Genomic DNA, 18,632 nt, shown 5'->3' with positions numbered 1-18,632 from the left:
AGAAGCAGGCTCCAGACTCTGAGCCATCAGCCCAGAGCCCGACGCGGGGCTCGAACTCACGGACCGCAAGATTGTGACCTGAGCTGAAGTCGGACACTTAACCGACTGAGCCACCCAGGCACCCCATTGCCTATCTTTATTTACTTTTTTTTTTTTTTTTTTTAAGATTTTATCTTTAAGTAGGGGTGCCTAGGTGGCTCAGTCGGCTCGGGTCATGATCTCATGGTCTGTGAGTCTGAGCCTTGCATCAGGCTCTGTGCTGCTGACAGCTCAGAGCCTGGAGCTTGCTTTGGATTCTGTGTCTCCCTCTCTCTCTGCCCCTCCCCCGCTCATGGTCTCTCTCTCTCTCTCTCTCTCTCTCTCTCTCTCTCTCTCAAAAATAAATAAACATTAAAAAAAACATTTAAGATTTTACCTTTCAGTAACCTCTATACCCAACACGGGGCTAGAACTCACCATCCTGAGATCAAGAGTCACATGCTCTATTGACTGAGCCAGCCAGGCACCCCTATTTGCCTATCTTTAAAATAGCCAGGATCCCAGAGTGTTAATGCCTTTATGAAGCTGCAAAATGGGGCACCTGGGTGGCTCAGTCGGTTAAGCGTCCGACTTCAACTCAGGTCACGATCTGGCGGTCCGTGAGTTCGAGCCCCACATCGGGCTCTGGGCTGATGGCTCAGAGCCCAGAGCCTGCTTCCAATTCTGTGTCTCCCTCTCTCTCTGCCCCTCTCCCGTTCATGCTCTGTCTCTCTCTGTCTCAAAAGTAAACGTTAAAAAAAAAAATGAAGCTGCAAAATAATTGAAAAATAGCTGGAGTCATTAAACCTTTCGGAACAATTGGCACTAATCGGTGTACTTATTTCAAGATACTTTGTGTAGATAATAGCTTACAATCCTTGTTTCTCAAATTTTTAGGTAATTTCCAGACTACATTTTGAAGAATGATGTAGAAGTTTCACAGCAAGCCTTTGGCTGTGGGGAATTATCATAATCAAGTCTCATGGAAAGAGGGTGGCAGCTGTTACTTTTAATCAGTGTGCTCAGCTAGGGAGGAAAATGAAAGCTCTTTGTGTTCCTGCTGGTGGATGGATGTCTTACAGTTGGCAGTTTGCCAGATTACCCAATCAGTTGTTCTTGATATACTTGGTCTCTGGAGAGGTTGAAATGCTTGGCAGTTCATTCAGACCCTCCTCCTGCTCTGTATACTTGTGTGCATGTCAGTCACCTGGGAAAGGAGCTCATCTGTTACCGAATAAATGCAACCTTGAGTTATCCTGGACTGGTTAGCTCCCTCCCACATCTTTGCCTTTTTGTCAAGTTGCTCCTGGCATGCATTCAGATCCACACAAATTGCTTTTCACATCAAAGGCAATTTTCGCTTTCCTTCAAGTTGCTCTTTTCACTGTGGGGTGGTGGAAATCAAAGAGGCAAAGACACTATGGCTGGCCAAATAGCAACAGTTACTATGGACTGTTTACAGAGCACTGTTCAGGGTGAGTTTGATAATCTGATGAGCAAGACAGACAAAAATGAAAGAATAAGAATAGTACAACCTAATCATATCATATATAACACATATACAATATGTAATGCTCTAAGTGATTCAAAATAGCAAACAAGAAATCGGTTCATTCAATAACCATTTTTGAGTGTTTAGTGTATGCCACATACTAAGTAAGGATGTACTGGTGAACAAAACCAGGTGATGAAGATTTACCCATGTTTCCTTCTAAGAGTTGAATGGTTTTAGCTTAGGCCCTCAACTCATTTTGAGTTTTTTTTTTTTAAGTTTATGTATATATGTATGTATGTATTTTGAGAGAGAGAGCACACTCGAGAAGGAGGGGCAGAGAAGGGGGAGAGTGAGAGAATCCCAAGCAGGCTCTGCACTGACAGCGGGCTTGATCCCACGAACCATGAGATCATGACCTGAGTCGAAATCAAGAGTCAGACGCTTAACCGACTGAGCTTCCCAGGTGCCCTATTTCTAGCCTCTTAATTCTATTCCATTGGTCTGTATGTTTATCTTTATGGCTTTACTACAGTTCTGATTGCTGTGATTTTATAGTAGGTTCTGAAATCAAGAAGTGTGTGTCCTCCAAATGTGTTCTTCTTTTTTCAAGATTGTTTTGGCTATTTGGGGGTCCCTTGAAATTCCATGTGAATTTGAAGATCAGACTCTCCATTTCTGAAAAAAAAAAAGCCATTAGGATTTTGATAAGGGTTGCATTGGATCTGTAGATCACTTTAGGTAATATTGTCATCTTAACAATATTGTCTTCCAATCCATGAATATGGAACGTCTTTCCATTTGTCTTAATTTTTTTAAAGCAATTATTTTATGGGGCGCCTGGGTGGCGCAGTCGGTTAGGCGTCCGACTTCAGCCAGGTCACGATCTCACGGTCCGTGAGTTCGAGCCCCGCGTCGGGCTCTGGGCTGATGGCTCGGAGCCTGGAGCCTGTTTCCGATTCTGTGTCTCCCTCTCTCTCTGCCCCTCCCCGTTCATGCTCTGTCTCTCTCTGTCCCAAAAATAAATAAACGTTGAAAAAAAAATTAAAAAAAAAAAAAAAGCAATTATTTTATAGTTTTCAGTGTACAAGGCTTTCACCTCCTTGGTTAAATTTATTCCTTAGGTATTTTATTCTTTTGGATGCTATTGTAACTGTATGTAGGTTTTTGAAAGCCATTTCACAGGAGTCATATTTAAAGCAGAGGAAACCATGTAAGCCATAGGGCACAGTGATGTGAAATACCTTTGTATAAAGGGAGCCATATCTAGCTGGGAATGGCTGAATGATCAAATGGTGGTAGGAAAAAGGTGAAAAACTGAGCAAGTAAAAGCGAATTTGAGAAGTGATAGACACTTCTGTGAGAAGTGATAGACAGTCAATTAGGGATTCTTGGCTCTCCTAGAAATCTGGTTAGTACTTTGTATCTTCTTTGACCTCCTACACATTTTTCTGTCCTCTGAATCATAGCTGATGATCTTACTGAGACAATAGAAAACTATGAAAAAGGAACTCTCTCATTTCCACACACTAAATTATTACTCCCATTTGCATGTGTACTCATGGACTCCTTCTTGCCCCTGGTCACCAGGGAGTAGGCATTTCTAGCAAAGGTCACTTTCTACTTGGCTACCAGGTACCACCCCCCAAACCCACCTACTCACTATTTTGCTGCCTCTTTCTCATCACTGTTTCTCTCTCCATTGCTTCATTCCCACCAGTCGACATGCTCTGTTATTTCCCATCTTAAAAACATTTTTTCCTGACCCCAGGTCCCCCTCTCACAACCACCTCATTTCGCTTTTTATGCAACAAAAGTTCTTGAAAGAGGTATTGTATTCAAGTTTTCTTTATTCGATTCTTTTATTTTTAACTAGAGACAGAGCGGTGAGTGGGGAGGGACAGAGACAGAAACAGAATCTGAAGTAGGCTCCAAGCTCTGAGCTGTCAGCACAAAGCCCAATGTGGGGCTCAAAGTCACACACCATGAGATCATGACCTGAGCTGAAGTTGGACGCTTAACCAACTGAGCCACCCAGGTGCCCCTTTACTCCTTGATTCTTATTCATCTTTCAAAATTTGCTAACAGGTAATATATGTACATGGCAATAGATTACCTTTATTTTTATACTTTAACCATCAAACTCCCCTCCCTAGAGGCAACAACTATTACCAGTTTCTTAAATAATTCTTTCAGAGATAATCTATAAATTCAAATACACATATAGCGTATATGTACAACACAAAACAAATGGTGACTCCTAATGTAAACTATGGACTTTAGTTAATAATAATGTATCCATACTGGTTTATCAATTGTAATAAATGTACCACACTAAAGCAAGATATTAATAATTGAGGATGCTCTGAACAGGGGGGAAGGGAATAAATGGGAACTCCAGTATTATCTGCTCAATTTCCTGTAAAACTAAAACAATTCTAAAAAATAGTCTATTAATTAAAAAAAAATATCTACCTCACATTACTCTTAGGCCAAAAAGAAAATTAAAACTAAGAAAATCAGAGTATGTAAAAATACCAATAATAAAGGTACTACATCATATATTACTTACAGTTAAAGCAGAGCTTAGGGGAAAGTTTGTAGACATATACAATAAATGATGAATATAAATAATTTAAGCATCACCATAGAAATTAGAAAAAGAACTGCATATAGGCCTTAAAAAGGCAGAAGAAAGGAATTAGTAAATTCAAAAGCAGAAATTGGGGCGCCTGGCTGACTCAGTCAGTGGAGCGTGCTACTTGGTTTCAGGGTTGTGAGTTCAAGCCCCACACTGGGCTATTTAAAAATAAAATCTTAGGGGAGCCTGGGTGGCTCAGTTGTTTAAGTGTGGGACTCTTATTTTGGCTCAGATCCTAATATCGGGCTCCGAGCTGACAGCACAGAACCTGCTTGGGATTCTCTCTCACCTCTCTCTCTGCCCTTTCCCGCTAATGCACACTTACTCTCCCTCTCTCTCAAAATAAATAAATAAACAAAAAACAATTCAGGTTCTGACTCAGCAGATATGGGGTGAGAGCTTGAAATTCTCCATTTAAGAAGAACAAAGTATACTTTTTTAAAGTTTATTTTGAGACAGAGATAGTGTGTGTGAGTGAGGGAGAGGCAGAGAGAGGGGGACACGGAGAATCTGAAGCAGGCTCCACACTGTCATCTCAGAGACTGACAGAGGGCTCCAACTCACCAACAGTGAGATCATGACCTGAGCTGAAAGCAAGAGTCAGGCGCTTAACTGACTGAACCAACCAGGCGCCCCAAGAAAAATAAAATCTTAAAAACAACAACAACAACAAAAAAAAGCAGAACTGAAAAATCAGAAAAGAGAAGAATGCTGGGAATAATAACTATGAATGCAAGAACGAGTTCTTTGAAAAAACAAATAGTAAAAGAGATGAACTGTTAGGTAAAGGCAGAAACTAGTGGGCTGAGGAAGGGGGTGAATGGAGATTTACTTTAAAAATTTTTCAAAATTATTTATTATTAAATATTTCAAGCATACCAAAAGGCACAAACAGTAATGTGAGGCATGCCTGTGAAACCATCACCAACCTAAAGAATAAACCAAAATCAAGCCCTTGTGCGCTTCTCAATTACACCTCCCTCCAGTTTCCTACTATCTTGACATTTTAGTGTTTGTCATTCCAACGCATTTTGTAATTTTATAATTTATATACATGCCCTTGGAAAGTTATATTGTTTGCATGTTTTGAACACGATACATACTATTTTACACTTCAGTCTGTTCGCTTAGTCGTTTTTCAGATGATCCATGTTAGACATGACACTGGTTCATTCTATTCTATGCGCTATTATATTGTATACACATACCACAATTTACTTATTGCTTCTTGTTGATGTCAATTAACAGATGTTTTTGCAACTATTAAGTTTTATCGTGAACATTCTAGTATGCGTAGGTATTTCTTTGGGCACATGCGTGAGAATTGTCTTAGAAGTGGGGCAGACACGTGTAGTTTCACTAAATAATTCCTAATTGCTCTCCCAAGCACTCGTGCCAATTTAGACTACAAAACAATTCCAGTTGCTTCAATGTTCATCAACCCCGAGGCCATGAGACTTACTTTTCACTCTACATTTCGATGTTCATGGCATTTCACGTTATACAATTTCTGGTTTTGCTTCAATTAGTCCTCACCCTAAGACTGGGTTGGGCATTATTATTCACATTTGCAGATGAAAAAAACAAATAAAAAAAAATCTCTTCGTTTTTAGACTATAGTTGCTTCTTAAAAAAAAAAAAAAAGTCTTACTTTTCAGCCTCGCTTATTGAACCTTTTTCCTGTCAGCCCTGGGAAGGCTGCTTGCTTGGAAAAGAGGTTTCACTGGGCCGGGCGTCCACCGGGCGGTGTTCCTTACCCCTCCTCCACCCTCCTCGAATCCCGCTCGGCACCTTGCCATCCGAAGGCAGTCGTGGCTCTGCAACGCGGTGGAAGGACAGGGTTTGGACCACTAGCGATGCCGTAGTCCCCTCCTTTTCTCCCTCCGCCCTTCTCGGTGCTCCTGCGGCGCCCTCCGCCGCGCTGGAGAAGGCGGGGTCGGAGACTTCCGGCAGCAACACTCTTCGGGATAGGCCAATGCTCGCGGCGCCAGCGCTCCGGTCACCGGAAGTTCTGCGGACTCTCCCTCTCCGGAGCCGCGGTCGCCGAGGTTGGAGCTCTGCCCCGGAAGTCCTCTCCCTATCCCCCGCCCGCGGCAAACATGGCGGTAGACTCGGCGATGGAGCTGCTATTTTTAGATACTTTTAAGCACCCGAGCGCCGAGGTAAGGCTTCCCGACTTGATTCCGATCCTGCTTGCCGACTCGTGGACCCTTACAAAAAGTCATTAGGCGGGCCTCGACTTTTCCTCCCGCCGATTGCCGCTTTAACGCCTCACAGACCTAGCCCCCTCCCCCCCAGCTTGGGTGTAGGCACCGCGTCTGAGGGAGGGCGGCGGTAGACCCCCCCATTTCCCCCGGCTTTCCCTTAGTTCCCCAGGCCTTTGGTCGAGCTGGCTGCTCCGCTTGCCTTGTTCTTTTGTTGTTGTGCTGTTGTTCCTGTCAGCTTCGGACCTGGAGAAGGATCACGGTTTTCAAGTTTACCTGAGGTGGTGTTTGGGAGGGGTCTTGGACAGCTTGAGTTTGACAGCGCAGGTGACTGAGTAGGGTCCCGCAGGTTTCGTGGTTCCTGAATCCCTCCTCCTAGGTTTCCTTCCTGACAGGAGTTCTGCTGTCCAGATGTGACACTCGTTCGGTTCAGGATTGCGGCGTTCTCCAGTTTGCCCTGAAACTTTAATCCTTACCTCTTGGAAGGATTTCACACGTTAGGACGCGAAGTTCTTACACGGAACGCCCTTTGCGTGGAGAATACTTGCGAAGAAGAGAGACTTGAGAGGATTGTAGCTCATCTGTCTGTGCAGCATAACTGTCTTGTCGTTCGGAGGGGCGAGGGTGGGGGTGGTGTGGACTCCTCGTTCTGTGATGACCGGAGTGCCCCTGAACGTCGGAGTGGCTCTGCGATATTTAAGTGGAAAGGAGCTAGTTAACTAACGGTTCCCGAAAGCTGGCCCAAATGAACATTAACCAGGTCCACAGAGAGAATGAAAACGGCCCCAGAGCTCACATTTCTCTTCCAGTGTAAACTTAGTTTAGTGAACGGTTCTTTCTTCGGAGCTAGTGATGATAGTGGGTAGTGGTTGTATCTTAATGCTTTGTTTGGCAAAATAAAAAAATTGACAACTTGGTGGTCTTCTAATTATTTCAACGAGTGGTTTGTAGGTGTGTGGAAATAAAAACTTTTGGAAACTTGAACATGTCTTACTAACAATGAATGAGTTTGTGGTCTCATTTCTTGTGGGTCAGTAAGCTCTGCTTGTCCCAACGACTGCCCGTACTTCTGTGACTGTACTTCCAGCTAAGCTTTAGAAAACTCATGATGGAGTTAGTAGTTGGATCAGAACGAACCTGTCATGTGTACAGTAATAAAGAACTGTTAAAAGTGAAAGAAAGAAGTCTGTGATGAGTTGATGATGAGTTTAGGTAAATCGGCGTTAATTCACTTGTATATTTAAAAACCTAGTATTTCTTGGGGTACCTGTGTGGCTCAGTCTGTTAAGCGTCCCAGCTTCGGCTCAGGTCATGATCTGGAGCTTTGTTGGTTCAAGCCCCCGGGCGGGCTCTGTACTGACAGCTCGGAGCCTGGAGCCTGCTTGGGATTCTGTGTCTCCCTCTCTCTCTGCCCCTCCCCCACTGTGTTTCTCTCGCTCGCTCTCTCAAAAATAAATAAACATTAAAAAATTAATAAATATCTAGTGTTTCTTCATTCATTCTTAGACAAACATTGAGGACCAGGAGAGGTCAGGAGCAATTCTGCAATGATTGAGGGAGGTTTAGTAGAGATCACATTTGAACAGAGTCTTGAAGGAAGACTAAGGGTTTGTGGGGAATATGGAATATTGAGCTGTTTGTTCTCAAGGAGCTTATAACTGACTATTGGAGGTTAGGTCCACAAAAGTATGATTCAAGTTAGAAGGCAATGAGTGTTTAAAGAAACAGTGGGAATCCCTTGGTGTTTATCATCTCTCTCTCTCTTTTCTCTCTGTCTCTCTGTCTCTCTCTCTCTGTTTTTAAAAGTAAGCTCTGTGCCCAGTGTGGGGCTCGAACTCATGACCTTGAGATCAAGAGTTACATGTTCCACTGGCTGAGCCAGCCAGGCACCCGAGGGTTTATCATCTTTATTCCAAAATGCTCTGACGTATTAGGTCCCCGATGAGTATATATTTAGCTCCATTTGGTGCTACCAATAAGGCTATGTGATTTCAGAGGAGGGAGAGAGAGAGATCACTCTTCTTTTGAGAATACCAGGGAAGACTTCATCAAGGCAGTTAGCATGTGAACTTGGTCTTTGGTGGAAGAGGAAATGTTCCACAATTGTAGATAAGAAAGCAGGGCATTCTCCTGGAGTAGTCAGTCCTCTGTGGAGTATGCCAAAAATATTCGTATTAAGTGGCAGCCGCAGGGCAGTTCGAAGCCAGATCATGGAGTTCCTTGAATGCTCAGCAAAGGAGTATGGACTTTGTTTTATAGGAAATAGGTAGTTTTTGAGCAGGCAAATTAAATGACTAGTAAAATTCATTAAGTCAATTAATTGATCAGTAATACCTAAAATGATTCAGAAAAATTAGAAATGGCAAATAAGGAAGAAAAAGTGAGACGTCATGAAAGCTTGGGTTTAGCAGATGGGCAGTAATCACTGTCCACAGTTATTGAATGCTCATTTTGTGCAAGATGCGGTGCTTTCGTAATTTAAATATACTATCTCTAATTCTTTTAATAATTTTGGAAGATCCTTATCCCTATTTTATGGATAAGGAGAGTGAGTGTGAGAAGTTAGGTCATTTTCCTAAAGTGTCATAGCAGGTTGAAGGCACAGTAATGTAGCTCTAAAGCCATGCCATACTGTGTCTCAGTAGGACTAAGTAGGAGGGGATAGGTACAAGATAAATTTTGGATATAGAGTTGATAGCATGGCAACTGATTGTGTGAGAGAGAAAGAGTAGTTAAAAGTTCTAGAGTTACAGTTTTAGAGACTAGAGAATTGGGAGGGCCATTGATAATAGAAAAGTCTGAAATTGGGTTTGATGGGAACAAGATAATTTTAGTTTTTGGTGTGTTTAGTGGTACACCAGAGAGATTTGCTCAAGTAGGAATTTGGAAATTTGTTTTAACAATTTCATTTATGAAAAATACTTCTGAAGGTGAGGTACAGCACCAGGAGGGGCAATACAAATAAGAAAACAAAAAAATAAAAACTCCCAAAACCTATTGCCCTTGCCTTCAAAGAAGTTTGTTATCTGGTGAAGAAAATATTTAGTCACATTTCCCAAGGGGAATACTGAAAGGGGTTTGAGTCGTGTTAAATGAATTACAAATTGTGTTTGTGGTTTGTATGCCACTTTATTAAAAATTTTAAAAACTTAGTAAATTTTTTAAAAAGTTTACTCATTTTGAGAGAGATTGAGAGAGCACAAATGGGGGAGGGGCGGAGGGAAAAGGTGGGGGTGGGGAGAGAGAGGAGGGAAAAAATCTCAAGCAGGCACCATGCTGTCAGATGCGGGGCTCAAACCCTTGAATTGTGAGATCATGACATGAGCCGAAACCAAGAGTCAGACACTTAATGTATTGAGCCTCCCGGGTGCCGCAATTATTATTATTATTTTTTAACATTTATTTTTGAGGGAGAGGGAGAGAGCAGATCCAAAGCGGGCTCTACACTGACAGCACAGAGCCTGACACGGTGTGAACCCACAAGCTGAGAACCCACCGACTGAACCAACCACGTGCCCCTATTATTATTATTATTTTTTTTAATGTTTGTTTATTTTTGAGAGAACACGAACAAGGGAAGGGCAGAGAGAGGGAGACAGCAGATTCTAAAGTGGGCTCTGTGCTGTCAGACGTGGGGCCAATGTGGGGCTTGAACTCACAAACCCCAGGGGATCATGACCAGAGCTGAAGTCAGATGCTTAACAGACTGAGCCACCCAGGTGTCCTGTACTTGTATAACATTTTAAAAATATACTTTATTTTAAAACAGGATCTTTTTATTTTGACTAGGTAACACATGTGTGAGGTAGAAATTCAATAGATACAAAAGGGTATACAGTAAAAAGTATGGCTTTTTCTTGTCCCTGTCCTCTAGCCATCATGTTTCTTTGCCTAGGTATTCTATATAATTCCATTTTTACTGGCTGCATAATATTTCTTTAAGTGGTGATGCTATTTATATTATATTCTCATACATTTAGGTTTCTTTTTTTTTAAGTTTATTGATTTATTTTGAGAGAGAGAGAGAGAGAGAGAGAGAGAGAGACACGACACACGCACAGGGGAGGGGCTGAGAGAGAGAATCCCAAGCAGGCTCTGCACCTTTAGTGCAGATCCCAACACGGAGATCAAACCCATGAACCATGAGATCATGACCTGAGCCAAAGTCAGACGCGTAACCAACTGAGCCACCCAGGTGCCCCTACGTTTAGGTTTCTAACTTTTTACAATGATGTGATATTCTTTGATTATTTAAATTAAAAATATTTAAGTTATTTTATGAATATTACTTTCTAGAGTAGAATTGCTAGGTTAAAATACAGTCTTACAATAGTGATTGATGCTAGAAAGTACTGCTTCATTTTAGAGTTTCTTTAAGAAACTAATTTAGAACTCATCTGAACAGAAGTGATAATGGAAGTGGTAGGAATAGATGAGATAGCTTTAGCTTACCCTTAAGGAGAGGGTAAACGAAGAGGGGAAAATAGTTGCAGGGATAAAAGAGTAAGGAGGGGGAGACAGCTATACTGTGACTTGTAAACACACAATGACTCCTTCTGAAGGTAAATGTGGTTCAGAGTCCTGAAATTTGACCAATTTATTCTTCACATTCCTGCTATCTCTGTAATCATAAATCTTCCATGATTCCCCTTGTCTTCCTAGGTTTAAGTACTCCTCTAGATATCTTAAGCGCCTACTTCATTGTAATATTTGCAACTCTCTGAAAACACAATTCAGTCAACTTTTATTAAGCACTTATTAAAAGTCTTCCATTCATTAAATGAATATGCTAGGCACTTTGATTATAACAAAGTGTAAACTGAGACTTGGTTCTTGTCTTCTTGAGATACAACTGTAATGGGAGAAATAAAAAAAGCAATTACAATTTAGTTTGATAAGAGGCTTTTGATTCACAAGGAGAGGCATCTATCTAGACTTGCTCTGGCACAGGTTCCAAGAGAAAGTTAACTCTAGGGGTGTCTGGGTGGCTCAGTCAGTTAAGCGTATGGTTTTTGATTTCGGCTCAGGTCATGATCTCATGATCAAGCTCAGACAACGCAGAGCCTCCTTGGGATTCTCTTTCTCTGCCCCTACCCTTCTTTTTTTTTTTTTTTTTTTTATATAATGTTTATTTATTTTTGAGAGAGAGAGACGGAGCATGAGCAGGGGAGGAGCAGAGAGAGAGGGAGACACAGAATCCAAAACAGGCTCCAGGCCCTGAGCTGTTGGGCACAGAGCCCGACCTGGGGCTCGAACTCAGACTGTGAGATCATGACCTGAGCTGAAGTTGGACGCTCAACCGACTGAGCCACCCAGGCGCCTCTGCCCCTACCCTTCTTGTGCTCTTGCTCTCTCCACCCCCGCCCCCCCATAATAATAATAATAATAATAATAAAAAGAGGGGCGCCTGAGTGGCTCACTGGATTAAGCGTCTGGCTCTTAATTTCGGCTCAGGTCATGATCTCATAGTACAGAGCCTGCTTGGGATTCTTTCTCTCCATCTCTCTCTGCCCCTCCTCTTTCTCTCTCTCTCTGTCTCAAAATAAATAAACCTAAAAAAAAAACTCTTAAAAAAGTGGACTCTAAAAGGAGTTGGGACGGAGTGTGGGAGCAGAGATAATATAGCATGAGTGAGGGCATGAAGGGTGAGAAAGAGCATGGTATGTTGGGGCTATAAATTTGAACTGATCAGAAGAGGTTATACTTGTTTATAAGACCAGAAATTTGGCCTGGGGAGCAGGGGAGTGATACATTTATCTTCTAGAAGGACCACATTGCAATAGGAGAATGGGTGGAGGGGGGCAAGAAAGAAACCCCAAACCAGTTAGGATCCTATTGCTGTAATCCAGATTAGAGTGAATAGTGTCTAGAACTAGAGAAGTGAAGCAGTAATGGAGAGAAATACCAGATTTGAGAGCTTTTTAGAGGTTTAATCACTGGGACTTGATATTTAGATGAATGATTTAGGTGAGAGAATGAGAAAGAAGCAAAGGATAATAATGGTTTCTGTCTTGGTCATTGTGTGGATGGTGTTGCAAACACTGATATAGGAGAGTTCAGTTTTGGACTTGAGTTTGTGGTGCCAGAGGGACATTCAAGTGGAGATGTCCAGTTGGCAGTTGGTTATAGTGGTCCGGGGCTTGGGAGAGAGGTCATAAATGGAGATTTATATTTGGAGTTGACTTATGGCAATGGATGAAAGTTTTATTTCTTGTAATTTTATTGATTGTGTTTAGCTACTCTGCCCTACTTTTCTCCTCCATTTTGCCCTCTAGCCATGGTGAACTATGCTTGCAATTTCTTGAACCTTCCAGGTTCTTGTTTGCCTTCCTTATGTGCATGCTTCTCCCTTTGCTTGGAAAGTTGTTCCTTCTCCTCCGTTTCCACTGATTCTTGTTTGCCTTAAAGACTTACTTAGCTCGGGGAGCCTGGGTGGCTCAGTTGGTTGACCATCCAACTTCAGCTCAGGTCATGATCTCACGGTCTGTGAGTTCAAGCCCCACGTCAGGCTCTGTGCTGATAGCTCAGAGCCTGGACCCTGCTTCAGATTCTGTGTCTTCTTCTCTCTCTCTGCCCCTCCCCTGCTCATGCTCTGTTTCTCTCTCTGTAAAAAATAAATTAACATTAAAAAAAATTTTTTTTAAAATCATGGAAGATTTATGATTACTTAGCTCAAGTGCTGTTTCTTTGGGGAAATCTTTCCTGACACTCCTCTTTTCCCCTCCACAAATTTTTGCTCACAGTCTGAGTTAGGTAAGTACCTCTTTGACTTTGCATAGACTCCTTTGTGAGTCTGTATCATAACAATATATCTGTCTACCACAATAGATGGTCTCTTCCTTAATGGCTGAGATTATGTTTTTGTCTTGGTATCCTTGGGACCTGGGATTCCTTGGAACATAATAGATATTTAATAAATGTTTAGAAATAAATACTGAATAAAAGGATAGCAACTAATACAGAAACTCTTCTACTTACAGACAAAATGGATTTTGAAAGTCTGTTCATAAAACTTTAAGTTCATTTTTTTTAGGTCCACAGTGATTACACCCTAAAAACTGATACTATTAATTAATCAGTAGAGGGCAAGGTAGAGGAGGATGCAATTAATAACTTTTGTTCTAAGTTTCCTTTGTACATATTAATGAGAATTTATAATATGTAAGCAAAGGATCTTCAATATAGTATACTTTGTAAGTAGAGAAGTTCTTGAAGGAAACATAGCACCAAAGTTTGAGGCAAAATGCTAATTTATTTTGTGTAAAACTATGTAGTATATGTAGAATACCTATAGTATATTTGTAATAATAAGTATACAAGTTCAGCTGCTGTCACAAAAGTTAAAATAACAGTGGATTTGATAAAATAGGATTTTCTCTCAATCTGGTTGTTAAGTATTCTAGGGCTCATATGACAGTTCCACAGTGTCAAGGGCCCGTATTCCTTCTGTCCTTTTCCTTTGCCATCCTTAGGGTATTGCCTGCCTTGTCCAAGGTAGCTCACTGATAACATCTGTGTTCTAGAAAGGCAGCAGAATTTTGGAATAAGAAGTAGAAGGAGTTTCTAAAGTCTGAACCTTGCCTTTAAGGACATGATCTGGAGTTGCCTGCATCATTTCCATTCCCATCCCATTGATCAGAAGTTAGTAATCATGGGGTACCTGGGTGGCTCAGTTGGTTAATAACCATCCAACTCTTGATTTTGGCCCAGGTCATGATCTTACAGTTCGTGAGATCAAGCCCCATGTCAGGCTCTATGCTATTAGCATGGAGCCTGCTTAGGATTCTCTCTCTCCCTCTCTCTCTCTCTCTCTCTCTCTCTCTGCCCCCTCCCATTCATGCTCACACTCTCACTCTCTCTCAAAATAAATAAACTTGAAAAGAATGTAAAATAACTCAATAATTTTTTAAAAAGTTATGATTAGGTGTTCACACTGGCTTAAGTGTCCAACTTCAGCTCCAGTCATGATCTCACAGTCTGAGTTCGAGCCCCGTGTTGGGCTCTGTGCTGACAGCTCAGAGCCTGGAGCCTGCTTCAGATTCTGTGTCTCCCTGTCTCTCTGCCCCTGCCCTGCTCATGCTCTGTCTCTCTCTGTCTCAAAAATAAATAAAAACATTAAAAAAAATTTTTTTAAATGCAAAATTGGGGGGCTCAGTCAATTGAGTGACTCTTGATTTTGGATCAGGTCATGATCCCAGGGTTGTGGGATCAAGCCCTACACTGCTTAAGATTCTTTCTCTCTCCCTTTCTGCCCCTCTCTCCCACTCACATGCTCTCTGTCTCTAAACTAAAAAGTTAAATTAAAAAATGCAAAATTGGGAAGTCATCCTCTCACATTTTAGGAAAGACTAACTTGAATAATCTTTTGGTCTGTTGATATGCATGATATTCTTTGCAGCTTCCAAGAGAGACTCAAGAGTCATTCTTTCTAGATACAAATAACATGAACCATTTTTCTCATGAATTTTGATCACTAAGTAATCAGGTTGGCTGAACTTCTAGGAAAAGTTGGTGTAAAATAGTCCAAAAACAATGTGAAACATTCATTTTAAATTACTGATCACGAGAGCTATCTTTGTCTGATACTGTGTCAAATAATACATAGAAGTATGTGTATACTAAATATAATTCATGCTATCCATTTCTTTTATTTTGATAAACAGTTTGTGGATTCAGATTATTTCAGGGAGGGCTTAACTTCAACTATTAAATACCTAAATGACTCTCCTTGATCTCTTGTTATTAGTTGTATGTAAGTTTAGTAAATTAAACTGATTTAAGTATAGATCTGTAGTCTCAGTCTCTTATTTATAATTCAGAAATTCAAAAATGGCAGAAAAGTCCACCCTGAATTCATTTGGTCTTGCAGTCTAATCTGAACTGGCATGGTAGTTACAATCTTTTTTAGTATGAATGTTTATACATGTAGCTGCAGAAATATTAATGTTTTGATGACAAGGTAATCAAAAGCAGAAGCAGAGAGTGTTAAGTAACATGTAATATTTGTATCATACTGCCTTTCTAAAAACCCAGAAATTCAGGATTGTGAAAAGCATCTGGCACCAGATGCTGTTTAATGGTATGGAGTTTAAGATTATTTGTGACATTTTGAAAGCAATTAAATTGAAGATGAATAAATTTTGAATGGAGAAAGTGTTTGGTTTTGCTTACAGTATGTCCCTGTCCTTCTTTTTTTTTAAAGCAAAGTTCTCATATAGATGTAGTACGTTTTCCATGTGTGGTTTATATCAACGAAGTCCGAGTCATACCCCCAGGAGTAAGAGCCCATAGCAGCCTGCCAGATAATAGAGCATACGGGTAAGTGAGCTTTCTTTTTAAAAGTGTTTGTGACAAAAGATTGTCCTAGACATATTCTTAAGTGCAAAAATTTGAGGTAATATTTTTTAAGTAAAACAAACAACAACCTAAAACTTTACTCAGTTATGTTATGTTGGATATAGGTTTTCTAAATAATCCACATATTATTATAAATTTGAAAAGAGCAATTATTTGATCTAAGTACCAGAAAAAAAATTTTCTTCATTTTTTTTTAATCGGTGAAATAGGTTTATATTTTCTAAAATATTCTAGGGTGGTACAGTCTAGTAATTGAAGTATTTTTAACCTGGCTTTTTCCTTGAAAATAAGTAAGAATTAGTCTGAATATTTAGAAATGTATCTTTTATATTATTTTATATCAGTTTTCATGACTTAATGGTGATCTTCTTAGCCTGATACATGTGTCTTTTTATAAATTTGTAGCTTCATATTAGCCTTTAGTTTTAATTAGCAAGTACTTAATTTGATGCTTTCTCTTTCTTAGGCTCTGTGGGAAATAAGTGAAATGTAAGACATGGTCTCTGATGTGGAGTTGTTGATAACTTTAACAGCTGACCTAAAACAGAGGAATTTGATCTCTGTTGTACCATGAATAATCATTTTCTTCTTCCTATTTTAATTACATGAATTGGAAGTATAAGCCAAATTTTGGTTTTGGAAGCATGAACATATACATTAAATATATTTATATGAGTTTTTAGCTTATAGTCTCAGTACCACATTTTATTATGTGCATGTTCTAATAGCTTAATTTCTGTAACTTGAGTTAAACCAGCTACTTAGTGTTATGGTACAGATTCAAAGTGAAGGGCCCATTTCTTCATAATTATGAAAAGTAGTTGGTTATTTGTAGAAATAGATATAAAATCTTTATAGGTTTTCAGATCATTCAAAAATACAACAAATACAAAATGAAACAATAAAAATATTTAATGTTTATAATGAGAAATCATCACTGACTTCATATATCTTTTTTATCCGTATTTAAGGAAATAAAAACATGTTTTCCAATCATTTCTTCTTGTTTTTTCCTATAAAGGGAGATGTGTGTAGAATGGAAAAGATGGGGTGATGACAGTGTAATCTAGCAGTCTTCTCTAATTGTACTGCTTTTGGTCAAAGAAGGTCTATCAGTTATCTATTGCTACATAACAAATTACAGCAAATTTAGCAGCCTAAAACAGTAAACATTTATTATTTCACACTTTTTCTGAGGGTCAGGAATCCAGAAGTGGCTTATTTGGTTCAAGTTCCCTCATGAGATTATAGTCAAGATATAGTCCAGGGCTGCAGTGATTTGACTGGGACTGGAGAATTTGCTTAGAAACTCACTCACATGGCTGTTGTCAGGAGACTTCAGTTCTTTGCCAGGAGATCTTCTCTATGGTGCTGCTCATGTCACAACATGGATTCCTCCAGAGTGAGTGAGAGCGCATACTTCTAACCCAGTATCAGAAGTGATGTACCATCATTTTTACCATATTCTGTTCATTACATGTCCTGCTGGTATGGTGTGGGAAGAAACTACAAAGGTGTGAATACCAGGAATGAGGGGTCTCTGGGGCTGTCCTGGAGGCTGGCTAGCACAACAGGCAAAATGGATCTCTTCCATTAGCTGCAATGGGTAGGAGTATTGTTAAATTTTCCCTTTTTTCTCTCTTGTATTTCTTAGCTGGGGGTAAATGGCAGTTCATGTTTTAATCCAAATATGAAATTATCAGCAACTTTATACATCATTAATATGTTATAGAACAGTAAATTAAAGTATTAATACAGTAATGCAAATAAATGTAAGATGTCAGAAAGTAATGTTAGAGATCGAGTGATATTTGTGCAGCATACTTTACAGCATTGTTTTTTCTCATTATAAACATCTTTATACATCTAGCCAACAAATTAAAATAGTTAACAAGAAGTTTTTTCTCATTATAAAATTCAGGAATGTATAGGTAAAATTAAAATCCCTGTAATCCCTCCCTCCTAAGAAAATCCTTACATTTGATGCATTGTGTTGTTTAATGTATATGTGTATATTTGTATATTTTATTGTTATATGTGGTGTTTGTATAATTTGCTGTTATTTTTTATAAGTGTGGTATCTTATGTGAGGTTAGGTTTTAGAGTCAACTTTTAAGATGGAAGTCTAGTGCAGTCAAATCACCACTGATTCTTTAAGTTGCTTTTCACTGACCAGTGCTTGAGTTTTTGGGGCTTCAAAAGTAAAGAATTTACATTTGAGTTACCTTTTTCCTTTCCTTAGATACTGAAGGCCAGGGTCTAGTTTGTTTGAAGAAATGAAGGAGAGACTAGAGATGTTGCACATATATGGTTGAATTTGGGTTAGGTAAATGTTTGCTACTCTAACCCAGCTGTGTACTGTTTTGTATATTTCTTTCTTTTACTTAACATTACGTCAGGAGTACTTTCACATCATTAAATACTATTTGAAAATATAATTTCTAATGGTTGCATAATCTAATGAATGACTGTACAGTAGTCCCCCCCTTATCCATGGTTTCACTTTCCGGGTTTCAGTTACCTGCGGTCAACCGCAGTCCAGAAGCAGATGATCCTCCTTCTGACAGATCGTCAGAAGGTCAGTAGTAGCCTAATGCTAAGTCATGATGCCCATGTCGTTCACCTCACTTCATCTCATCACATAGACATTTTATCATCTCACATCACAATAAGAGGGAGTACAATACAATAAGATATTTTGAGAGAGACTACATTCCCATAACTTTTATTACAGTATATTGTTATAATTGTCCTATTGTATTATTATTGTTAATCTCTTACTGTGCTTAATTAGAAGTTAAACTTTAATATACGTATGTATATATGTGTATACACACACAAACACATATATATATGTACAAATATATATGGAAAGAACAGTATATTTAGGGTTTGGTACTATCCATGGTTTCAGGCAACC

At 39.8% G+C, this 18,632-nt stretch overlaps 1 protein-coding gene across 3 annotated transcripts in view; it reads left to right on the top strand.

Annotated features, from left to right (window-relative positions):
- The first annotated feature begins 6,164 nt into the window (after window positions 1-6,164).
- The window catches only part of VIRMA (vir like m6A methyltransferase associated), a 58,684-nt gene continuing 46,216 nt past the window's right edge, over window positions 6,165-18,632 (top strand). For all 3 annotated transcript variants that reach the window (XM_047841795.1, XM_047841796.1, XM_047841793.1), the window contains exons 1-2: window positions 6,165-6,313; window positions 15,558-15,673. In XM_047841795.1, the coding sequence (XP_047697751.1) occupies window positions 6,251-6,313; window positions 15,558-15,673 (179 nt within the window). In that variant the 5' untranslated portion in view covers window positions 6,165-6,250. The remainder of the gene's footprint in view (window positions 6,314-15,557; window positions 15,674-18,632) is intronic.

This window comes from Prionailurus viverrinus, chromosome F2 (assembly GCF_022837055.1).
Source record: "Prionailurus viverrinus isolate Anna chromosome F2, UM_Priviv_1.0, whole genome shotgun sequence".
Taxonomy (NCBI): Eukaryota; Metazoa; Chordata; class Mammalia; order Carnivora; family Felidae; genus Prionailurus; species Prionailurus viverrinus.
The sequence above is the reverse complement of the archived record's forward strand: the minus strand, read 5'-3'. Positions and strand labels throughout refer to the sequence as shown.